Genomic DNA, 27,643 nt, shown 5'->3' with positions numbered 1-27,643 from the left:
TTATATTATTCACATGTGAATAATGTTGTATAATAGACTGTATTTATATTATTCCCATGTGAATAATGCTGTATAATAGACTGTATTTATGTTATTCACATGTGAATAATGCCGTATAATAGACTGTATTTAAATTATTCACATGTGAATAATGCTGTATAATAGACTGTATTTAAATGATTCACATGTGAATAATGCCGTATAATAGACTGTATTTATGTTATTCACATGTGAATAATGCCGTATAATAGACTGTATTTAAATTATTCACATGTGAATAATGCCGTATAATAGACTGTATTTATGTTATTCACATGTGAATAATGCCGTATAATAGACTGTATTTATGTTATTCACATGTGAATAATGCTGTATAATAGACTGTATTTAAATGATTCACATGTGAATAATGCCGTATAATAGACTGTATTTATGTTATTCACATGTGAATGTGTATAAATTGTAAAAAAAAAAAGTTTTAAGCTACATGCTAACATTTTAGCATGTAGCTCAAAACTATTTTTTTTGTTATCCAGCGACCCCCCGCGACCCCAAATGGGACAAGCGGTAGAAAATGGATGGATGGATGGATGGATGGATGTCTGAGTCACTTTTTTTCAGGTAAAAAGCATTATTATTAACAGCGGCTTCTCACAATAATAATAATAATAATAATAACAATAACAATCTCACATTGCCCTCATGTTGTTCTTGGGTTCCAGGGGGATCTCCAGGACTTTGGTGCCGTGGACCACCTTCTCAAAACTGTTGGTGGTCACCGTCTTGCCGGTGATGCGGTGCACCTGGTAGAAGGCGTGCGGCTTGAGGATGCGCTCGTCCGCCGTGCCGATGAAGATCTGCAGGCCGAGCGGCTCTTTGCCTTTGTAGCCTCGCAGCTGCAAGCACACGCACACACGCACACACACACACACACACACACACACACACACACACACACACACACACACACACACACACACACACACACACACGCACACACACACACACACACACACAAAAGGTTGCGCAAGGTTGGTCAACAAAGCGTGACATGACAGCATTAAATTGCACACATCATGTTTAACCAGTTTGTGGTTAAACATGAAGTGAATCTGCACACAGGACATTTTGTTTCCATTTTCTTAAGGGGTGTGTCGATGGCGGAGGGTGTGTCAGTCCATCGCCAGACAGGCATTAAAAAAAAAAAAAAAGACCTAAAAATTAGCGATCATCAATCGTCACTTTCGTCACTTGATTGACATTCACGGCACCCGAGGGGCTTGTGAGCTCATTATTAAGAAAAAACGACCGACAGGAAGGCAAGAAACACTTTTTATTTCTAAAGTTTTGACGCGTCCTTCAAACCGACAGCCATCAGGCTGTATAATGCATATGTTCCTTTTGACTGTACATGTATAATGTAATTATATTATTCACATGTGAATAATGCTGTATAATAGACTGTATTTATGTTATTCACATGTGAATAATGCTGTATAATAGACTGTATTTATATTATTCACATGTGAATAATGATGTACAATAGACTGTATTTATATTATTCACATGTGAATTATGCTGTATAATAGACTGTATTTATATTATTCACATGTGAATAATGCCGTATAGTAGACTGTATTTATATTATTCACATGTGAATAATGCTGTATAATAGACTGTATTTATGTTATTCTAATGTGAATAATGCTGTATAAAAGACTGTATTTATATTATTCACATGTGAATAATGCCGTATAATAGACTGTATTTATATTATTCACATGTGAATAATGCCGTATAATAGACTGTATTTATATTATTCACATGTAAATAATGCTGTAAAATAGACTTTATTTATATTATTCACATGTGAATAATGCTGTATAATAGACTGTATTTATATTATTCACATGTGAATAATGCTGTATAATTGACTGTAATTATATTATTCACATGTGAATAATGCCGTATAATGGACTGTATTTATATTATTCACATGTGAATAATGCCGTATAATAGACTGTATTTATATTATTCACATGTGAATAATGCTGTATAATAGACTGTATTTATATTATTCACATGTGAATAATGCTGTATAATAGGCTGTATTTATATTATTCACATGTGAATAATGCTGTATAATAGACTGTATTTATGTTCTTCACATGTGAATAATGCTGTATAATAGACTGTATTTATATTATTCACATGTGAATAATGCTGTATAAAAGACTGTATTTATGTTATTCACATGTGAATAATGCTGTATAATAGACTGTATTTATATTATTCACATGTGAATAATGCCGTATAATAGACAGTATTTATATTATTCACATGTGAATAATGCTGTATAATAGACTGTATTTATATTATTCACATGTGAATAATGCTGTATAATAGACTGTATTTATATTATTCACATGTGAATAATGCTGTATAATAGACTGTATTTATATTATTCACATGTGAATAATGCCGTATAGTAGACTGTATTTACGTTAGCATGCTATCAGTTAGCTTGTGTCGAAAGTAGACAAGTGTGTGAACAAAATGAGACGTTAAGCACTGAGCTATGTGAAAGCATGGCTGAGCTACAAGAGGAGCTAATCTTGTCTTTTTGGCGTTTGTCTCAGAGCAATCGTCCATTAGAAGGGTATGTACCCATTCATTTGGCCCATTTTTTTTAATATTCGTGAATAGTGTCACCATGGTAACACGAAATGTTGCCAACTTAAAACACCCTCGTTGGCGCGAGTGAGACCTTTTCGACGGTATAACATATGTGGGGGTTCGTTGGCCGCTCCGTCTCGTATTAATCGTAAGACAACATGCGGAGCTATAATAATAAAAGTTATAGTACGAGGGATAACAATATGGGCCAGCTTTTATTGCAGCAGGCCCATTATTATTATTTTTTTAATATTTCAAAGTAGTTTAGCGCTTGGAATGATTTATTCATTGTACCTTTTAATATAACCGTAAACAATTTAAATTGCCAAATAATTTACTATATTGTACGCATTTATTTAAAAAAATCTGTTTAAAATTCTCTAAATATAAGCTAAACTACATTTTTAACCATTTTATTTTGAACTTGATATAAATGTATTTTATTTATATTATTGTAGAATATTATTTATTTATGTGATTGTATAGAGTTTTTTTTTTTGTCGTTTTGGCTCGTTAATAAAGAGACTTGTTATGTTTGTTTGGCGTACATATTGTGTATAAAGTGTAGAAACCTTCACTAAAATATGGAGTTTTGTGGAGGCTGGAAGCCATTCTTCATATTTACATTATATCTAATAGCGTCACCATGGTAACACGAAATGTTGCCAACTTAAAGTACCCCCGTAGGCGCGAGTGAAACCTTTCCGACGGTATAACATATGTGGGGGTTCGTTGGCCGCTTCGTCTCGTATTAATCGTAAGAGAAACGTGCGGAACCATAATAATAAAAGTTGAAGTACGAGGAATAACAATATGGGCCTGCTTGCATTGCAGCAGGCCCATTATTTTTTTTTTAAATAAATATTTCATAGTAGTTTAGCGCTTGGAATGATTGATTCATTATACATTTTAATATAACCGTAAACAATTTAAATTGCCAAATAATTTACTATATTGTACATATTTATTTAAAAAAATCTGTATACAATTTTCTAAATATAAGGTAAACAATATTTTTAACCATTTTATTTTGAACTTGATACAAATGTATTTTCTTTATATTATTGTAGAATATTATTTATTTATGTGATTAAATAGGTTGTTTTTTTGTCGTTTTGGCTTGTTAATAAAGAGACTTGTTATGCTTGTTTGGCGTACATATTGTGTATAAAGTGTAGAAACCTTCACTAAAATATGGAGTTTTGGAAGCCATTATTCATATTTACATTACATCTAATAGCATCACCATGGTAACACGAAATGCTGCCAACTTAAAGTGAAACCTTTCCGACGGTATAACATATGTGGGGGTCAGTTGGCCGCTCCGTCTCGTATTAATCGTAAGAGAAACGTGCGGAACCATAATAATAAAAGTTGAAGTACGAGGAATAACATTATGGGCCTGCTTGCATTGCAGCAGGCCCATTTTTTTTTTTAAATATATATTTCATAGTAGTTTAGTACGGAGCCCCTAAAGGGACATGGGGGGAAAAAAAATTTCATAATTTTATTTATTTATTTATTTTTTTTAGACATGTTTTTAGACATGTATCTCGTTTGGGGGGAAAACATTTTTTTATAATTTTTTTCTCGTGCGCATGAAATACATGTCTAAAAAAAAAAAAAAAAATTATTATAATTAAAAAAATTTTTTTTTTATAATTTTATAAAAAGCTTCTCGTGCGCATGAGATACATGTCTAAAAAAAAAAATAAAAAAAATAATAAAACATTTTTTTTCCCCAAAGTCCCTTTAGGGGCTCCGTATTTTAGCGCTTGGAATGATTTATTCATTGTACCTTTTAATATAAACTTAAACAATTTAAATTGCCAAATAATTTACTATATTGTACGTATTTATTTTAAAAAAATCTGTATAAAATTTTATAAATTTAAAGTGACACTAAATTTTTAATCATTTTATTTTTAACTTGATACAAATGTATTTTCTTTATATTATTGTAGATTATTATTTATTATTTGTTTTTATTTTATAGAATTTTTTTTGTCGTTATGGCTCGTTAATAAAGAGACTTGTTATGTTTGTTTGGCGTACATATTGAGTATAAAGTGTAGAAACCTTCACTAAAATATGGATTTTGGTGGAGGCTGCAAGCCATTATTCATATTTACATTATATCTTATGGAAAAATGTGTATAATGAAAAAAAATTTAGCGAACCCTGTGCAAGAACCAAACAAGTTCATAAATCGAGCAGACAAGCAGACAAATAACATCCAATTATTTTATGAAGTGCCTCGTGTGAGAAGCAGAAACTTCTGACGTTTTGAAACCTTTGAGTGAGGAAACCACCACAAGGTTTTTTGTTTTTTTTTAAAAACGCCAACCTGGTACGAAGAACCAGAACTGAGAACATGTTGACTTATAAACACGTCTGTCCTCTCCAGAGAGTGACACATCGCATCTTTGGAACAATCTTTCCAAGTAACTATGGCGACGGGCCGGACTCCATCGCCCTGGTCATGGACAGGGGGGGTGGAAGGGGGGGTGGTTGTCACGGCAACGTGCAGGCGCAGTGAGTCATGACTAGGAAAAGTAAAGTGGGGTGAAGGAGTGCAGCCACTGGGGCAGAACTCTCTTCGCAGGGGAGTGGAAAAGATGCGAAAAAGAGTCAACACTGAGAACTGGAAGGGTTAGTTGGCCTCGTTTTCACGCAAAATGCTGATTAAAACACAAAAATGGTGGCCTTTTCGCACACTAATTGGGGGGGGAAGGACTCGTCCCGTTTACACAAAAATGACTTTTTAAAAATTTTATACCAATACTATTTGTTCATTATCAAACCTTATCATCTCCCTTAGTATCGGCGTACTAATGAATCAAAAATGGTACTATACCCTGTTTGAAAAAGTACAAATTCTCAATATTTTTATTTTATTTTTTTTAACGGGCATGACACATGACATTGCCGGTTTTACGAGCAGAGGAGCATGTTCGGCAGCGCACACACACACAGAGTACTTACAAGCAGACACAGTTTGTAGACAGAAAAGGGAGAATGGACACATTTTCAGGCAAGGAAAAACTCCAAAAGTCCCAAATATGTTTTTGTTCTTTTTACATTTTGCCGGAGGCAGGTGGAAATGATATCATGTCCAAGCCAGGGAGATGACAGACCTTGGTGCTCATTAGGGTTGTACGGTATACCGGTACTAGTATAGTATCGCCGTACTAATGAATCAAAAACGGTACTATACCCTGTTTGAAAAAGTACAAATTCTTAATATTTATTTATTTATTTTTCTAACGGGCATGAAACATGACATTGCTGGTTTTACGAGCAGAGGAGCATGTTCGGCAGCGCGCGCACACAGAGTACTTACAAGCAGACACAGTGTGTAGACAGAAAAGGGAGAACGGACGCATTTTGGCCTAAAAAGTAAAGATAAAGGTGAAGTTATAACACTGAAACACCCTCAGGAAGAGCTGCTTTAAGACATGGCTAGCTAGCTAGCGGCTAACGTCCATCCACAGTGTTTTAGCTACTTCTAAATCACTAATCCTCGCCTCCTAAAGTAGGTTTCTTACAAGTGTCATTATCACTTATTCTTCTGTTGTTTGGATACTTTACATTAGTTTTGGATGATACTGCAAATATAGGTATCGATCCGATACCAAGTAGTTATAGGATCATACAAGTGTCCATGAATTTATAAACATGATATGAATTTTTTTTAAACGAAAGAAGATATCGGTGTAATCATAGTAGTATCGACTAGATACGTTCTTGTACTTGGTATCATTACAGTGGATGTCAGGTGTAGATCCACCCATGGCGTTTGTTTACATTGTGACGCGGGTGAGCTATTGTATCCTCCTACGGTGTGTAGTGAAGCATGTTTAGCTATTCCTCGTCCTCCAGTGATAATGATACTTGTAAGAAACATCCTTTTTTTGACGCCATGGAGGCGAGGATTAGTGATTTAGAAATAGCTAAAACACTGCGGAGGGACGTTAGCTGCTAGCTAGCTAGCCATGTCTTAAAGCACCTCTTCCTGAGGGTGTTTCAGTGTTATAACTTAACCTTTATAACAGCGGTACTTTTTAGAGGTGGTATAGTACCGAATATGATTCATTATTATTGTCTATTTGAAATGATCATAAAGGAAAGACTCGAGGAGAAAAGGCTGAATGAAAGCAGCAGGAAATGGCGTCTGCTGGTACCTGCACCACGGGATGTCCTTCTGTGTGGGCCTTGACGGCGCCTCGGCTGCCCTCGGTCTCGTAGTGAGCTCTGTGGTGCGGTTTGGGCTGCACCTCGATGTGGAGCTGGTAGTGGTCCGTGCGGCCCGGCATGGGCCACTCCAGAGGGGGCAGGGACGCCACCGGGATGCTGGCCCCAAAAAAGTAAAACCACAGATTAGGACTGGGATGTGTCAGGGAGGTGGATTTCTTCCCTTTATTTATTTATTTATTATTATTATTTTTTTTTTATTCATTAATTTTTAAATGTATTATTATTATTTTAAATGTTATCTTATTTGGGCACCTACATCAACTATATGATTTGCCTGAGAAGCTGGACAGGACACAAAAAAACTAATAATTAAAAAAAAATAATATATATATATATATATATATATATATATATATATATATATACATATATATAAAAATAAAAAAAATAAAAATGTATCTTATTTTTATTTGTTTTTTTAGTGAATTATATTTATATAGCGCTTTTCTCTAGTGACTCAAAGCGCTTTACATAGTGAAACCCAATATCTAAGTGACATTTAAACCAGTGTGGGTGGCACTGGGAGCAGGTGGGTAAAGTGTCTTGCCCAAGGACACAACGGCAGTGACTAGGATGGCGGAAGCGGGGATCGAACCTGCAACCCTCAAGTTGCTGACACGGCCACTCTACCAACCGAGCTATACCGCTTTAAGTTGTTTATTTATTTGTATTTTATATATATTTTTTTTTATCTTATTTTTATTTTTTAAAAATTATTTATTTTTGTATTATTATTTTTGTATTATTTTTATTATTAGTTTTTCTTTTTTTATTTATTTTTTGTTTAATTTAAAAAAAATTATTTTAATGTATTTATTTATTTTAATTGTATCTTATTTTTATTAAAAAAAAAGAAATATATCATTTTTTGTAATAATATTTTTTTATTTACATTTTTTTATTATTTTTGTAAAAAAAAATGTTTTTAATTTTTTTATTATTTGTTTTTATTTTTTGCTTTGTTTAATTGTTTTTTTTGTTTTCTTAAATGAATTTATTTTTGTAATTTTATTTTATTTTGATTAAAAAAATATATATAATTTTTTTATTTTATTTCCATTATTGTATTATTTTTTTCAAAACATTTAAAAAAAATTTTTTTATTATTTGTTTTTCTTTTTTTTTGTTTAATTGTTTTTTTTTAATTTTTGTATTATTATTATTTAATTTATCTTATTTTTATTTAAAAAAAATATATATATATACATTTTTTGTAAAAATTTTTAGATTTTATTTCAATTTTTTTACTATTTAAAAACAATTTTTTTTTTTTTTTTTGTGGATTTCTTTCCAAGTCACCTGCAGATGCTGGAGACCAGCGGCTTGGGCCAGATGGGCGGGATGACAAAGAACGGCTCCGGGGCGGGCTTTAAGTCCTGGTCACATGACACCAAGTAGTTCCCCTCACTGTGGTGCTCCGGGTACAGGGTGTAGACCTGGTTGGAGGTCTTGACTATCTTAGTAGGCAGACAGCTGCCGAAACCGTTCACGGCCTCATTCGGACCGCCCGGCGTGTAGTTGGCCGCCATGCCGTGGTCCTCCTGGCCCCCGTGCGGGGACGGACTGCGGGAGCGGATCCCGGGCACCAAGGAAGGATTCTTGTACATGTCGTAGGTGCGTTTGCCTTGCGGGGAGGTGGAGCGGGAGCCGGAGCAAGAGCCGGGGCGCGGGGAGGGCGAGCACGCTCCCAGGTAGCCGTCCTCGGCTAGGCCGGCGCAGGGCGAGGTGCCCGGGGAGGTGCGGGGCGAGCCAGCGTGGATGTTCTGCAGGCGCGGGCACAGGTCGTTGTGGCCGCTGCCGGGGGAGACGCAGGGCGACGCCCAGGGGGAGTAGCTCTCCGAGTGCCAGCTGGTGGAGGAGTTGCTGCTGGCGGGGCTCAGGCACTGGGGCTCCCGGTAAGACAGGCTCTCGTGGCCCGGCACGGTGAGGGTGGGTCGGGGGCTGTGGACGCTGGGGTGCTGGTTCTGCTGGGAGTCCCCGGCGTGGATGTAGTGCTCCCGCGACGGAGTGATTTCAATGCGCGGGCTCAAGGCCAAGACCGCGGGCCGGGCGCCGTCCAGGTAGCTCCGCCCCTCCTGGCTGTCGTAACCCGGCAGGACCTCGGCGTTGTGTTGGATGTAGGCGCGGCTGCAGGACTTGATGCTGGCGTACGGGGAGACCTCCTCCAGGGGGAAGGCCTGCTCCGACTCGGGACTGAGGAGCTTGTGCGACGCCAGATTGGGGTCATCTGCAGGGGGGGAGGAGGAAACAATTACTACCTTCAAGTGTTTCAGGCTGGGAAATTAGCTAAAAAAAAGCTAATGTTAGCATGCTAAAATGCTAACTGTAACATGCATCAAGCGCCAAAGTACATCTTAAAAGGTGTCATTCGTCAAGTAACAAAATATTTCACGCTGAGGTGTATACCTGGGAAATTAGCTCAAAAAGTTAGCATGCTAATCTTAACATGCTAAAATGCTAACTGTAATCTTAGCATGCTAAAATGCTAACTGTAACATGCATCAAGCGCCAAAATACATCTTAAAAGGTGTCATTCGTCAAGTAACAAAATATTTCACGCTGAGGTGTATACCTGGGAAATTAGCTAAAAAAGTTAGCATGCTAATATTAACATGCTAAAATGCTAACTGTAATCTTAATGTGCTAAAATGCTACTTGTAGCATGCATCAGGCGCCAAAATACATGTTAAAAGGTGTAATTCGTCAAGTAACAAAATATTTGACGCTGAGGTGTGTACCTGGGAAATTAGCTAAAAAAGTTAGCATGCTAATATTAACATGTTAAAATGCTAACTGTAATCTTAATGTGCCAAAATGCTATCTGTAGCATGCATCAGGCGCCAAAATACATGTTAAAAGGTGTAATTCGTCAAGTAACAAAATATTTGACGCTGAGGTGTATACCTGGGAAATTAGCTAAAAAAGTTAGCATGCTAATATTAACATGCTAAAATGCTAACTGTAATCTTAATGTGCTAAAATGCTATCTGTAGCATGCATCAAGCGCCAAAATACATCTTAAAAGGTGTCATTCGTCAAGTAACAAAATATTTCACGCTGAGGTGTATACCTGGGAAATTAGCTAAAAAAAGTTAGCATGCTAATCTTAACATGCTAAAATGCTAACTGTAATCTTAATGTGCTAAAATGCTATCTGTAGCATGCATCAAGTGCCAAAATACATGTTAAAAGGTGTAATTCGTCAAGTAACAAAATATTTGACGCTGAGGTGTATACCTGGGAAATTAGCTAATAAAGTTAGCATGCTAATATTAACATGCTAAAATGCTAACTGTAATCTTAATGTGCTAAAATGCTATCTGTAGCATGCATCAGGCGCCAAAATACATGTTAAAAGGTGTCATTCGTCAAGTAACAAAATATTTGACGCTGAGGTGTATACCTGGGAAATTAGCTCAAAAAGTTAGCATGTTAATATTAACATGCTAAAATGCTAACTGTAATCTTAATGTGCTAAAATGCTATCTGTAGCATGCATCAGGCGCCAAAATACATGTTAAAAGGTGTCATTCGTCAAGTAACAAAATATTTGACGCTGAGGTGTATACCTGGGAAATTAGCTAAAAAAGTTAGCATGCTAATATTAACATGCTAAAATGCTAACTGTAATCTTAATGTGCTAAAATGCTATCTGTAGCATGCATCAGGCGCCAAAATACATGTTAAAAGGTGTAATTCGTCAAGTAACTAAATATTTGACGCTGAGGTGTATACCTGGGAAATTAGCTAAAAAAGTTAGCATGCTAATCTTAACATGCTAAAATGCTAACTGTAATATTAGCATGCTAAAATGCTAACTGTAACATGCATCAAGCGCCAAAATACATCTTAAAAGGTGTCATTCGTCAAGTAACAAAATATTTCACGCTGAGGTGTATACCTGGGAAATTAGCTAAAAAAGTTAGCATGCTAATCTTAACATGCTAAAATGCTAACTGTAATCTTAATGTGCTAAAATGCTATCTGTAGCATGCATCAAGCGCCAAAATACATGTTAAAAGGGGTCATTCCTCAAGTAACTAAATATTTGACGCTGAGGTGTATACCTGGGAAATTAGCTCAAAAAGTTAGCATGCTAATATTAACATGCTAAAATGCTAACTGTAATCTTAGCATGCTAAAATGCTAACTGTAACATGCATCAAGCGCCAAAATACATCTTAAAAGGTGTCATTCCTCAAGTAACAAAATATTTCACGCTGAGGTGTATACCTGGGAAATTAGCTTAAAAAGTTAGCATGCTAATATTAACATGCTAAAATGCGAACTGTAATCTTAATGTGCTAAAATGCTATCTGTAGCATGCAGCAGGCGCCAAAATACATGTCAAAAGGTGTAATTCGTCAAGTAACAAAATATTTGACGCTGAAGTGTATACCTGGGAAATTAGCTAAAAAAGCTAATGTTAGCATGCTAAAATGCTAACTGTAACATGCATCAAGCGCCAAAATGTATTACTCTGAGGTGTGTAATTGAAAATGTTGTTTAAAATGCTAGCATGCTAATGTTAGCACAAATCAAGTACCAAAATATGACTGAGGTCTATCTACAAAATTAGCTAAAAAAAAAGCTAGCATGCTAAAATGCTAACTGTAACACGCATCAAGCGCCAAAATACATGTTAAAGGTATCATTCGTCAAGTAACAAAATATTTGACGCTGAGGCGTATTCCTGGGAAATTAGCTAAAAAAAACTAATGTTAGCATGTTAAAATGCTAACTGTGACATGCATCAAGCGCCAAAATGTATTACTCTGAGGTGTGTAGTTGAAAATGTTGTTTAAAATGATAGCATGCTAATGTTAGCACGCATCAAGTACCAAAATATGACTGAGGTCTGTCTACAAATTTAGCTAAAAAAAAGCTAGTATGCTAAAATGCTAACTGTAACAAAATGTATTACTCTGAGGTGTGTAACTGAAAATGTTGTTTAAAATGCTAGCATGCTAATGTTAGCACAAATCAAGTACCAAAATATGACTGAGGTCTGTCTACAAAATTAGCTAAAAAAAGCTAGCATGTTAAAATGCTAACTGTAACATGCGTTAAGCGCCAAAATACAGGTTAACAGGTGTCATTCGTCAAGTAACAAAATATTTGACGCTGAAGTGTAAACCTGGGAAATTGGCTAAAAAAAGCTAATGTTAGCATGCTAAAATGCTAACTGTAACATGCATCAAGCGCCAAAATGTATTGCTCTGAGGTGTGTAACTGAAAATGTTGTTTAAAATGCTAGCATGATAAGGTTAGCACGCATCAAGTGCCAAAATGTATTACTCTGAGGTGTGTAATTGAAAATGTCGTTTAAAATGCTAGCATGCTAATGTTAGCACGCATCACGTACCAAAATATGACTGAGGTCTGTCTACAAAAATAGCTAAAAAAAAGCTAGCATGCTAAAATGCTAACTGTAACAAAATGTATTACTCTGACGTGTGTAACTGAAAATGTTGTTTAAAATGCTAGCATGCTAATGTTAGCATGCATGAAATACCAAAATATTGTAGTCTGTCTACCAAATTAGCTAAAAAAAAGGCTAGCATGCTAAAATGCTAACTGTAACATGCATCAAGCGCCAAAATGTATTGCTCTGAGGTGTGTAACTGAAAATGTTGTTTAAAATGCTAGCATGCTAATGTTAGCACGCATCAAGTACCAAAATATCACTGAGGTCTATCCATAAAATTAGCTAAAAAAAAGCTAGCATGCTAAAATGCTAACTGTAACATGCATCAAGTGCCAAAATACATGTTAAAAGTTGTCATTCGTTAAGTAACAAAATATTTGACGCTGAGGTGTATACCTGGGAAATTAGCTGAAAAAGCTAATGTTAGCATGCTAAAATGCTAACTGTAACGTGCATCTAGCGCCAAAATACATGTTAAAAGGTGTCATTCGTCAAGTAACAAAATATTTGACGCTGAGGTGTATACCTGGGAAATTAGCTAAAAAAAAAAAATAATGTTAGCATGCTAAAATGCTAACTGTAACAAAATGTATTACTCTGAGGTGTGTAATTGAAAAGGTTGTTTAAAATACTAGCATGCTAATGTTAGCACGCATCACGTACCAACAATATGACTGATGTCTTTCTACAAAATTAGCTAAAAAAGGCTAGCATGCTAAAATGCTAACTGTAACATGCATCAAGTGCCAAAATATGAATTATACATTAATAGATATTAACTTCTTTTTACACTTAAACATATTAAAATGAGGTTGAAAACATTGCCTGTACACATAATAAAGCTTTATGATGGCCACAGTTTGACTCAGGAACAGACTATTATTATTATTATTTCTATGTATACATGTATTAATAGAGAGATTAGCTTCTTTTTACACTTAAATGAGTTAAAAAAATGTTAAAATGAGGTTGAAAACATTGCCTGTACACATAATAAAGCTTTATGATGGCCACAATTTATATAAATATATTTATCAATAGGGATTAACTTCTTTTTACACTTAAATGAGAGTTTAAAAATGTTAAAATGGGATTCAAAACATTGCCTGTACACATAATAAAGTTTTATGATGGCCACAGTTTGACTCAGGAACAGACTATTATTATACATTAATAGGGATTAACTTCTTTTTACACTTAAATGACAGTTAAAAATATTAAAATGAGATTGAAAACATTGCCTGTACACATAATAAAGCTTTATGATGGCCACAGTTTGACTCAGGAACAGACTATTATTATACATGAATAGGGATTAACTTCTTTTTACACTTAAATGACAGTTAAAAATGTTAAAATGAGATTGAAAACATTGCCTGTACACATAATAAAGCTTTATAATGGCCACAGTTTGACTCAGGAACAGACTATTATTATACATTAATAGGGATTAACTTCTTTTTACACTTAAATGATGGTTAAAAATGTTAAAATGAGATTGAAAACATTGCCTGTACACATAATAAAGCTTTATGATGGCCACAGTTTGACTCAGGAACAGACTATTATTCTACATTAATAGGGATTAACTTCTTTTTACACTTAAATGACAGTTAAAAATACTAAAATGAGATTGAAAACATTGCCTGTACACATAATAAAGCTTTATGATGGCCACAGTTTGACTCAGGAACAGACTATTATTCTACATTAATAGGGATTAACTTCTTTTTACACTTAAATGACAGTTAAAAATGTTAAAATGAGATCAAAAACATTGCATGTACACATAATAAAGCGTTATGATGGCCACAGTTTGACTCAGGAACAGACTATTATTCTACATTAATAGGGATTAACTTCTTTTTACACTTAAATGACAGTTAAAAATATTAAAATGAGATTGAAAACATTGCCTGTACACATAATAAAGCTTTATGATGGCCACAGTTTGACTCAGGAACAGACTATTTCTATGTATACATGTATTAATAGGGATTAACTTCTTTTTACACTTAAATGACAGTTAAAATGAGATTTTAAACAATGCCTGTCCACACAATAAAGCTTGAACCAGCAGCATGGTTCCACTTTGTATAAAAATACCGAGTGTGTTATATTTCAGACTTCAAAGTAACTTCCTGCCAACTCTCATCTTGTATACACGTCGCCTCCACGCCAACCCGCTCAATTCCCACCAGGACCGTCGCCCAGCCGACCCACCTTGGCCCGGTCCTCCCGCAGCAGGTGTTTCATATTCAAACAAGATGTTAAAGTCCAGCTCGCCATCGCTCAGCTGCTGCTGGTACAAAGAGCTCATCTGGCTGACGTCGTCACCCCGGCAGAAAGCGGCGAGGAGGCCGAAAAGTAATCATTAAAAAGAAAGAGAAAAAAAAAAAGCTCAGAAGGGAAGAGGAGGCGTGTGCATGTTTCCTGTTATCACTCCTTTGCGCGTCAAGGCGGAACTATTGTCATCACGCACACATCCTCCTCCTACTCCTCCTCCTTTCTATTTTAAAACATTACCTCCGCCAAGACTTCCACAACACGCCTCACCTGCCAACTGAACCTACACCAGCCAACCGAACCTACACCAGCCACCACGTGCTGCTCAATCCACAACAGCTATTGCTATACTACTACTGCTATATTAGGATGTTATACTACTACTGCTATATTAGGTTGGACAGCATTAAAAAAAAAAAAACACAATAAATACCACAAATAATTATTCAAAATGATTGACATATTTTTCGACACATAAATAAATAATTTCTGATAAATTACATTATAAATCCACACAATTATTCACATTTATGTCAGGTTATTTTTCTAACATAAATAAGGTAAATGGCATTTTCTAAATTCACACTCATTAAAATAAATGTTCATTGGTTTTACTTTTATTTATTTTTTAATCCCCCAAAAGAGTGACAATAGCAGCCAATTTGTCATTTTTTAAAATAGTTTTAATGTGTTTTAAAATGCATACTCATTTAAATCAATGTATTAATATTTATTTAGATTACGTTTCATTTATTAAAAAAACATCCCCATAAAGAATAACAATAATAATTCATAATCATTTAAATAAATGTATTGATATTTATATCTTTACTTTAATTTTTTTTTTAAATCCCCATAAGTGACAATGACTAATATGTAATTTATAATAATTTAAATACATGTATATGTTTACTTTAATTTACATATTTTTTAAATCCCCATAAAGAGTGACAATAATGACTAAGTTATCATTCATAATAATTTAAATACATGTATTGATAGTTATATTTTTTACTTTAATTTACGTTTAAAAAATCCCCATAAAGAGTGACAATAATGACTAATATGTAATTCATAATAATTTAAACACATTTATTGATAAATTACATTATAAATCCACACAATTATTCACATTTATGTCAGGTTATTTTTCTAACATAAATAAGGTAAATGGCATTTTCTAAATTCCCACTCACTAAAATACATTTTCTGATTTTCATTGGTTTTACTTTTATTTATTTTTTAATCCCCCAAAAGAGTGACAATAGCAGCCAATTTGTCATTTTTAAAATAGTTTTAATGCGTTTTAAAATGCATACTCATTTAAATCAATGTATTAATATTTATTTAGTTTACTTTTCATTTATTAAAAAAACATCCCCATAAAGAATAACAATAATAATTCATAATCATTTAAATAAATGTATTGATATTTATATCTTTACTTTAATTTATATATTTTTTTAAATCCCCATAAGTGACAATAATGACTAATATGTAATTCATAATAATTTAAATACATGTATATGTTTACTTTAATTTACATATTTTTTAAATCCCCATAAAGAGTGACAATAATGACTAAGTTATCATTCATAATAATTTCAATAAATGTATATTTTTACTTTAATTTACATTTAAAAAATCCCCATAAAGAGTGACAATAATGACTAATATGTAATTCATAATAATTTAAACACATTTATTGATAAATTACATTATAAATCCACACAATTATTCACGTTTATGTCAGGTTATTTTTCTAACATAAATAAGGTAAATGGCATTTTCTAAATTCACACTCATTAAAATAAATGTTCTGATTTTCATTGGTTTTACTTTTATTTATTTTTTAATCCCCCAAAAGAGTGACAATAGCAGCCAATTTGTCATTTTTTAAATAGTTTTAATGTGTTTTAAAATGCATATTCATTTAAATCAATGTATTAATATTTATTTAGTTTACTTTTCATTTATTAAAAAAACATCCCCATAAAGAATAACAATAATAATTCATAATCATTTAAATAAATGTATTGATATTTATATCTTTACTTTAATTTATATATATTTTTAAATCCCCATAAGTGACAATAATGACTAATATGTAATTCATAATAATTTAAATACATGTATATGTTTACTTTAATTTACATATTTTTTAAATCCCCATAAAGAGTGACAATAATGACTAAGTTATCATTCATAATAATTTAAATACATGTATTGATAGTTATATTTTTACTTTAATTTACATCTAAAAAATCCCCATAAAGAGTGACAATAATGACTAATATGTAATTCATAATAATTTAAACACATTTATTGATATTTATATGTTTACTTTAATTTATATTCTAAAAATCCCTATAAAAGTGACAATAATGACTGATATGTAATTCATAATAATTTAAACACATTTATTGATAAATTACATTATAAATCCACACAATTATTCACATTTATGTCAGGTTATTTTTCTAACATAAATAAGGTAAATGGCATTTTCTAAATTCACACTCATTAAAATAAATGTTCTGATTTTCATTGGTTTTACTTTTATTTATTTTTTAATCCCCCAAAAGAGTGACAATAGCAACCAATTTGTCATTTTTTAAATAGTTTTAATGTGTTTTAAAATGCATACTCATTTAAATCAATGTATTAATATTTATTTAGTTTACTTTTCATTTATTAAAAAAACATCCCCATAAAGAATAACAATAATAATTCATAATCATTTAAATAAATGTATTGATATTTATATATTTACTTTAATTTATATATTTTTTTAAATCCCCATAAGTGACAATAATGACTAATATGTAATTCATAATAATTTAAATACATGTATATGTTTACTTTAATTTATATATTTTTTAAATCCCCGTAAAGAGTGACAATAATGACTAAGTTATCATTCATAATAATTTAAATACATGTATTGATAGTTATATTTTTACTTTAATTTACGTTTAAAAAATCCCCATAAAGAGTGACAATAATGACTAATATGTAATTCATAATAATCTAAACACATTTATTGATAAATTACATTATAAATCCACACAATTATTCACGTTTATGTCAGGTTATTTTTCTAACATAAATAAGGTAAATGGCATTTTCTAAATTCACACTCATTAAAATACATTTTCTGATTTTCGTTGAGTTTACTCTTATTTTATTTTTATTTATTTTTTAATCCCCCAAAAGAGTGACAATAGCAGCCAATTTGTCATTTTTTAAATAGTTGTTGTTCCTCTTAAATGGTGTGTTTTAAAATGCATACTCATTTAAATCAATGTATTAATATTTATTTAGTTTACGTTTCATTTATTAAAAAAACATCCCCATAAAGAATAACAATAATAATTCATAATCATTTAAATAAATGTATTGATATTTATATCTTTACTTTAATTTTTTTTTTTTTAAATCCCCATAAGTGACAATAATAACTAATATGTAATTCATAATAATTTAAATACATGTATATGTTTACTTTAATTTACATATTTTTTAAATCCCCATAAAGAGTGACAATAATGACTAAGTTATCATTCATAATAATTTAAATACATGTATTGATAGTTATATTTTTACTTTAATTTACGTTTAAAAAATCCCCATAAAGAGTGACAATAATGACTAATATGTAATTCATAATAATTTAAACACATTTATTGATAAATTACATTATAAATCCACACAATTATTCACATTTATGTCAGGTTATTTTTCTAACATAAATAAGGTAAATGGCATTTTCTAAATTCCCACTCATTAAAATACATTTTCTGATTTTCATTGGTTTTACTTTTATTTATTTTTTAATCCCCCAAAAGAGTGACAATAGCAGCCAATTTGTCATTTTTTTTAAAATAGTTTTAATGTGTTTAAAAATGCATACTCATTTAAATCAATGTATTAATATTTATTTAGTTTACTTTTCATTTATTAAAAAAACATCCCCATAAAGAATAACAATAATAATTCATAATCATTTAAATAAATGTATTGATATTTATATCTTTACTTTAATTTATATTTAAAAAAAAAATCCCCATAAGTGACAATAATGACTAATATGTAATTTATAATAATTTAAATACACGTATATGTTTACTTTAATTTATATATTTTTTAAATCCCCATAAAGAGTGACAATAATGACTAAGTTATCATTCATAATATTTTAAATACATGTATTGATAGTTATATTTTTACTTTAATTTACATTTAAAAAAATCCCCATAAAGAGTGACAATAATGACTAATATGTAATTCATAATAATTTAAACACATTTATTGATAAATTACATTATAAATCCACACAATTATTCACATTTATGTCAGGTTATTTTTCTAACATAAATAAGGTAAATGGCTTTTTTTTTTAATTCACACTCATTAAAATACATTTTCGGATTTTCGTTGGGTTTACTTTACATTTATTTTTATTTATTTTTTAATCCCCCAAAAGAGTGACAATAGCAGCCAATTTGTCATTTTTTAAATAGTTTTAATGTGTTTTAAAATGCATACTCATTTAAATCAATGTGTTAATATTTATTTAGTTTACTTTTCATTTATTAAAAAAACATCCCCATAAAGAATAACAATAATAATTCATAATCATTTAAATAAATGTATTGATATTTATATCTTTACTTTAATTTATATTTTAAAAAAAATCCCCATAAGTGACAATAATGACTAATATGTAATTTATAATAATTTAAATACATGTATATGTTTACTTTAATTTATATATGTTTTAAATCCCCATAAAGAGTGACAATAATGACTAAGTTATCATTCATAATAATTTAAATACATGTATTGATAGTTATATTTTTACTTTAATTTACGTTTAAAAAATCCCCATAAAGAGTGACAATAATGACTAATATGAAATTCATAATAATTTAAACACATTTATTGATAAATTACATTATAAATCCACACAATTATTCACATTTATGTCAGGTTATTTTTCTAACATAAATAAGGTAAATGGCTTTTTCTAAATTCACACTCATTAAAATACATTTTCTGATTTTCATTGGGTTTACTCTTATTTTATTTTTATTTATTTTTTAATCCCCCAAAAGAGTGACAATAGCAGCCAATTTGTCATTTTTTAAATAGTTTTAATGCGTTTTAAAATGCATACTCATTTAAATCAATGTATTAATATTTATTTAGTTTACTTTTCATTTATTAAAAAAACATCCCCATAAAGAATAACAATAATAATTCATAATCATTTAAATAAATGTATTGATATTTATATCTTTACTTTAATTTATATTTAAAAAAAAAATCCCCATAAGTGACAATAATGACTAATATGTAATTTATAATAATTTAAATACACGTATATGTTTACTTTAATTTATATATTTTTTAAATCCCCATAAAGAGTGACAATAATGACTAAGTTATCATTCATAATATTTTAAATACATGTATTGATAGTTATATTTTTACTTTAATTTACATTTAAAAAAATCCCCATAAAGAGTGACAATAATGACTAATATGTAATTCATAATAATTTAAACACATTTATTGATAAATTACATTATAAATCCACACAATTATTCACATTTATGTCAGGTTATTTTTCTAACATAAATAAGGTAAATGGCTTTTTTTTTTAATTCACACTCATTAAAATACATTTTCGGATTTTCGTTGGGTTTACTTTACATTTATTTTTATTTATTTTTTAATCCCCCAAAAGAGTGACAATAGCAGCCAATTTGTCATTTTTTAAATAGTTTTAATGTGTTTTAAAATGCATACTCATTTAAATCAATGTGTTAATATTTATTTAGTTTACTTTTCATTTATTAAAAAAACATCCCCATAAAGAATAACAATAATAATTCATAATCATTTAAATAAATGTATTGATATTTATATCTTTACTTTAATTTATATTTTAAAAAAAATCCCCATAAGTGACAATAATGACTAATATGTAATTTATAATAATTTAAATACATGTATATGTTTACTTTAATTTATATATGTTTTAAATCCCCATAAAGAGTGACAATAATGACTAAGTTATCATTCATAATAATTTAAATACATGTATTGATAGTTATATTTTTTACTTTAATTTACGTTTAAAAAATCCCCATAAAGAGTGACAATAATGACTAATATGTAATTCATAATAATTTAAACACATTTATTGATAAATTACATTATAAATCCACACAATTATTCACATTTATGTCAGGTTATTTTTCTAACATAAATAAGGTAAATGGCATTTTCTAAATTCACACTCATTAAAATAAATGTTCTGATTTTCATTGGTTTTACTTTTATTTATTTTTTAATCCCCCAAAAGAGTGACAATAGCAGCCAATTTGTCATTTTTTAAATAGTTTTAATGTGTTTTAAAATGAATACTCATTTAAATCAATGTATTAATATTTATTTAGTTTACTTTTCATTTATTAAAAAAACTTCCCCATAAAGAATAACAATAATAATTCATAAATGTATTGATATTTATATCTTTACTTTAATTTATATTTTTTTTAAATCCCCATAAGTGACAATAATGACTAATATGTAATTTATAATAATTTAAATACATGTATATGTTTACTTTAATTTACATATTTTTTAAATCCCCATAAAGAGTGACAATAATGACTAAGTTATCATTCATAATAATTCAAATACATGTATTGATAGTTATATTTTTACTTTAATTTACATTTAAAGAATCCCCATAAAGAGTGACAATAATGACTAATTTGTAATTCATAATAATTTAAACACATTTATTGATATTTATATGTTTACTTTAATTTATATTCTAAAAATCCCTATAAAAGTGACAATAATGACTAATATGTAATTCAGAATAATTTAAATAAATGTATTTATATTTATAGGTTTACTTTAGTTTATATATTTAAAAAAAATCCCCAATAATGACTAATGTGTAATAATTTTAATAAATGTATTGATATTTATAAGTTGACTTTAATTCATATATTTTTTAAATCCCCATAAATGTGACAATAATGACTAATATGTAATTCATAATAATTTCAATAAATGTATATGTTTACTTTAATTTGTATGTAAAAATCCCCATAAAGAGTGACAATAATGACTAATTTGTAATTCATAATAATTTAAATACATTTATTGATATTTATATGTTTACTTTTATTTATATTCTAAAAAAAACCTATAAAGAGTGACAATAATGACTAATATGTAATTTGTAATAATTTAAATAAATGTATTGATATTTATATGTTTACTTTAATTTATATTTTAAAAAGTTCCCATAAAAGTGACAATAATGTCTAATATGTAATTCATAATAATTTAAATAAATGTATTGATATTTATACGTTTACTTTAATTTATATTTACAAAAATCCCCATAAAAGTGACAATAATGTCTAATATGCAATTCATAATAATTTAAATAAATGTATTGATATTTATATGTTTACTTTAATTAATGTTTTTTAAATCACCATAAAAGTGACAATAATGACTAATATGTAATTTGTAATAATTTAAATAAATGTATTGATATTTATATGTTTACTTTAATTTATATTTTAAAAAGTTCCCAAAAAAGTGACAATAATGACTAATATGTAATGTATAATGATTTAAATACATGTATATGTTTACTTTAATTTATATTTTAAAAATCCCCATAAAAGTGACAATAATGACTAATATGTCATTTGTAATAATTTAAATAAATGTATTGATATTTATATGTTTACTTTAATTTATATTTTAAAAAGTTCCCATAAAAGTGACAATAATGTCTAATATGTAATTCATAATAATTTAAATAAATGTATTGATATTTATACGTTTACTTTAATTTATATTTACAAAAATCCCCATAAAAGTGACAATAATGACTAATGTGTAATAATTTTAATAAATGTATTGATATTTATAAGTTTACTTTAATTTATATATTTTTTAAATCCCCATAAATGTGACAATAATGACTAATATGTAATTCATAATAATTTCAATAAATGTATATGTTTACTTTAATTTGTATGTAAAAATCCCCATAAAGAGTGACAATAATGACTAATTTGTAATTCATAATCATTTAAATACATTTATTGATATTTATATGTTTACTTTAATTTATATTCTAAAAAAAATTATAAAGAGTGACAATAATGACTAACATGTAATTCATTATAATTTAAATACACTTATTGATATTTATATGTTTAAATTCATCTTCATTTGAATTAATTTCTTGAAATGTATTTAATTTATTTAAAAAAAAATCTCCATAAAAGGTGACAATAATGACCAATATGTACTTTTTGTACATTTTTAAGTAGTCTTTCTCCTTTAATTGAGTAATTATGTTACAGTAATAAATTATGAAACAAAACATTTAGGTTGAAATATTAACAAAACATTTTTTTTAACCCTTTGTTGGTGATAGGAAATAGAAATCCTTTCCCAAAACACCAAACAGGCTTTGCATTGTGGTGCTGCCCCCTGGTGTCTGACATGCAGCATTGACACAACCGCATCTTGACAATGTTCAGTATTGCATTTTTCCACAGAGAAAATGCTAGATTTGTTATGAACCACCTTTCAATGAAACACCTGATTGCTGACTTCAATCTGGATCAGAACCAGGATGCCCTGCTCGTGCCAATGTTAAAAATGTATATTTTAACATTATATTTTGGTGTTTTGGCTCACTATAATATTGCATTTTATGACTTTGGTCATAAGATAATAAAAGAAATGTTTCGGACATGTGGACAAACTAAAACGGTCGTTTAAGTGTAAAAAGAAGTTAATCTCTGTTAATGTATAATGATAGTCTGTTCCTGAGTCAAACTGTGGCCATCATAAAGTTTTATTATGTGTACAGGCAAAGTTTTGAATCCCATTTTGACATTTTTAACTGTCATTTAAGTGTTAAAAGAAGTGCATCCCTATTAATGTATAATAATAGTCTGTTCCTGAGTCAAACTGTGGCCATCACAAAGCTTTATTATGTGTACAGGCAATGTTTTCAACCTCATTTTAACATTTTTAACAGTCATTTAAGTGTAAAAATAAATTAATTCCTATTGATAAATATATTCATATAAACTGTGGCCATCATTAAGCTTTATTATGTGTACAGTCAATGTTTTCAATCCCATTTTAACATTTTTGACTGTCATTTAAGTGTAAAAAGAAGTGAATCCCTAATAATGCATGTACACATAGAAATAGTCTGTTCCTGGGTCAAACTGTGGCCATCATAAAGCTTTATTATGTGTACAGGCAATGCTTTCAATCTCATTTTAACATTTTTAACTGTCATTTAAGTGTAAAAAGAAGTTAATCCCTAATAATGTATAATAATAGTCTGTTCCTGAGTCAAACTGTGGCCATCATAAAGCTTTATTATGTGTACAGGCAATGTTTTAAATCTCATTTTAATATTTTTAACTGTCATTTAAGTGTAAAAAGAAGTTAATCTATTAATGTATAATAATAGTCTATTCCTGAGTCAAACTGTGGCCATCATAAACCTTTATTATGTGTACAGGCGATGTCTTTAACCTCATTTTAACATTTTTAACTGTCATTTAAGTGTAAAAAGAAGTTAATCCCTATTAATACATGTATACATAGAAATAGTCTGTTCCTGAGTCAAACTGTGGCCATCATAAAGCTTTATTATGTGTACAGGCAATGTTTTCAATCTCATTTTAACACTTTTAACTGTCATTTAAGTGTAAAAAGAAGTCAATCCCTAATAATGTATAATAATAGTCTGTTCCTGAGTCAAACTGTGGCCGTCATAACGCTTTATTATGTGTACAGGCAATGTTTTCAAACTCATTTTTAACTGTCATTTAAGTGTAAAAAGAAGTTAATCCCTATTAATAAAGATATAAATAGAAATAGTCTGTTCCTGAGTCAAACTGTGGCCATCATAAAGCTTTATTATGTGTACAGGCAATGTTCTCAATCCCATTTTAACATTTTTAACTGTCATTTAAGTGTTAAAAAGAAGTTAATCCCTATGGATAAATATATTTATATAAACTGTGGCCATCATAAAGCTTTATTATGTGTACAGGCAATGTTTTAAATCTCATTGTAACTGTCATTTAAGTGTAAAAAGAAGTTAATCCCTATTAATAAATATATACATAGAAACAGTCTGTTCCTGAGTCAAACTGTGGCCGTCATAAAGCTTTATTATGTGTACAGGCAATGTTTTCAATCCCATTTTAACATATTTAACTGTCATTTAAGTGTAAAAAGAAGTCAATCCCTAATAATGTATAATAATAGTCTGTTCCTGAGTCAAACTGTGGCCGTCATAAAGCTTTATTATGTGTACAGGCAATGTTTTCAATCTCATTTTAACATTTTTAACTGTCATTTAAGTGTAAAAAGAAGTTAATCCCTATTGATAAATATATGTATATAAACTGTGGCCATCATAAAGCTTTATTATGTGTACAGGCAATGTTTTCAACCTCATTTTAACATTTTTAACTGTCATTTAAGTGTAAAAAGAAGTTAATCTCTATTAATGTATAATAATAGTCTGTTCCTGAGTCAAACTGTGGCCATCATAAAGCTTTATTATGTGTACAGGCAATGTTCTCAATCCCATTTTAACATTTTTAACTGTCATTTAAGTGTAAAAATAAATTAATCCCTATGGCTAATATATCTATATAATCTGTGGACATCATAAAGCTTTATTATGTGTACAGGCAATGTTTTCAATCCCATTTTAACATTTGTAACTGTCATTTAAGTGTAAAAAGAAGTGAATCCCTAATAATGCATGTATACATAGAAATAGTCTGTTCCTGAGTCAAACTGTGGCCATCATAAAGCTTTATTATGTGTACAGGCAATGTTTTCAATCTCATTGTAACTGTCATTTAAGTGTAAAAAGAAGTTAATCTCTATTAATGTATAATAATAGTCTGTTCCTGAGTCAAACTGTGGCCATCATAACGCTTTATTATGTGTACAGGCAATGTTTTAAATCTCATTTTAACATATTTATCTGTCATTTAAGTGTAAAAAGAAGTTAATCCCTATGGATAAATATATTTATATAATCTGTGGCCATCATAAAGCTTTATTATGTGTACAGGCAATGTTTTCAATCTCATTTTAACATTTTTAACTGTCATTTAAGTGTAAAAAGAAGTTAATCTCCCAATAATAAATGTATACATAGAAATAGTCTGTTCCTGAGTCAAACTGTGGCCATCATAAAGCTTTATTATGTGTACAGGCAATGTTTTCAATCTCATTTTTAACTGTCATTTAAGTGTAAAAAGAAGTTAATCCCTATGGATAAATATATTTATATAATCTGTGGCCATCATAAAGCTTTATTATGTGTACAGGCAATGTTTTCAACCTCATTTTAACATTTTTAACTGTCATTTAAGTGTAAAAAGAAGTTAATCTCCCAATAATAAATATATACATAGAAATAGTCTGTTCCTGAGTCAAACTGTGGCCATCATAAAGCTTTATTATGTGTACAGGCAATGTTTTCAATCTCATTGTAGCTGTCATTTAAGTGTACAAAGAAGTTAATCCCTATTAATAAATATATACATAGAAATAGTCTGTTCCTGAGTCAAACTGTGGCCATCATAACGCTTTATTATGTGTACAGGCAATGTTTTCAATCCCATTTTAACATATTTATCTGTCATTTAAGTGTAAAAAGAAGTTAATCCCTATGGATAAATATATTTATATAATCTGTGGCCATCATAAAGCTTTATTATGTGTACAGGCGATGTCTTTAACCTCATTTTAACATTTTTAACTGTCATTTAAGTGTAAAAAGAAGTTAATCTCCCAATAATAAATGTATACATAGAAATAGTCTGTTCCTGAGTCAAACTGTGGCCATCATAAAGCTTTATTATGTGTACAGGCAATGTTTTCAATCTCATTTTTAACTGTCATTTAAGTGTAAAAAGAAGTTAATCCCTATGGATAAATATATTTATATAATCTGTGGCCATCATAAAGCTTTATTATGTGTACAGGCAATGTTTTCAACCTCATTTTAACATTTTTAACTGTCATTTAAGTGTAAAAAGAAGTTAATCTCCCAATAATAAATATATACATAGAAATAGTCTGTTCCTGAGTCAAACTGTGGCCATCATAAAGCTTTATTATGTGTACAGGCAATGTTCTCAATCTCATTTTAACATTTTTAACTGTCATTTAAGTGTAAAAAGAAGTTAATCCCTATTGATAAATATACGTATATAATCTGTGGCCATCATAACACTTTATTATGAGCACAGGCAATGTTTTCAACCTCATTTTAACACATTTAACTGTCATTTAAGTGTAAAAAGAAGTGAACCCCTCCTACATGTAACAATAAGAGCAAAAGGACAGGTCCTAAGGCGTGAGTGAAGGCAGAGAAGGCAGAGAAGGAGGACACGACGTTACAGGCTATGTGTTAAAATGAGTAAGTGGAAAAGAATGAAAATGTGTTGATTACCAGATCCTCACAACACCCGAGCAGTACCTTGATCCACGGACCTCATGCTGTGGTACTGGGCCAGCCTCCAAGTCCCTCGGAACATCTGGACACCAAATCACACAAAAAGTGGGAAAAAATGTCAAAAAAATAAAAATAAAAACGAGAGGAATAGAAATCACTGCATGGTGAAGAGAAAAAGTCGGCGTGGAAGGCGCAGTAAAGTCGGCGTGGAAGGCGCAGAGTCGTAGGTGAAGGCGCAGAGTCTGTGAGGAGCATCAGAGCGACTTCCCTTCCCGTCTGGGAGTGTTTATAACGCTGCAAGGCTGCAAAATAACGGGATTCCCTCAGTGTTTCCTCCTGTTTGGACGCCCTCGCCATGGAAACCTGGAGCGCCTCCATGTTGGGAGACTCTGGGCTTTTCCTGCATGGACCCACACTCAGGAATCTAT

At 30.3% G+C, this 27,643-nt stretch overlaps 1 protein-coding gene across 3 annotated transcripts in view; it reads right to left on the bottom strand.

Annotated features, from left to right (window-relative positions):
- The window catches only part of nfatc2a (nuclear factor of activated T cells 2a), a 76,511-nt gene extending 49,163 nt beyond the window's left edge, over positions 1 to 27,348 (bottom strand). Inside the window, exons 1-4 of one of the 3 annotated variants that reach the window (XM_061972453.1) lie at positions 27,240 to 27,348; positions 8,233 to 9,160; positions 6,861 to 7,029; positions 694 to 896 (exon numbers count right to left, since the gene is read on the bottom strand). In XM_061972453.1, coding sequence (XP_061828437.1) covers positions 694 to 896; positions 6,861 to 7,029; positions 8,233 to 9,160; positions 27,240 to 27,297 — 1,358 coding nt within the window. In that variant the 5' untranslated portion in view covers positions 27,298 to 27,348. Of the gene's footprint in view, positions 1 to 693; positions 897 to 6,860; positions 7,030 to 8,232; positions 9,161 to 14,584; positions 15,004 to 27,239 lie in introns of those variants that run through there. The other 2 variants (XM_061972439.1, XM_061972447.1) reach the window with 2 other exon arrangements.
- Positions 27,349 to 27,643: the final 295 nt, after the last annotated feature.

The sequence above is a fragment of the Nerophis lumbriciformis genome, linkage group LG01 (genome assembly GCF_033978685.3).
Source record: "Nerophis lumbriciformis linkage group LG01, RoL_Nlum_v2.1, whole genome shotgun sequence".
NCBI classification, from domain to species: Eukaryota; Metazoa; Chordata; class Actinopteri; order Syngnathiformes; family Syngnathidae; genus Nerophis; species Nerophis lumbriciformis.
Note: the sequence above shows the minus strand (reverse complement) of the source record. Positions and strands in the feature narration are given on the sequence as shown.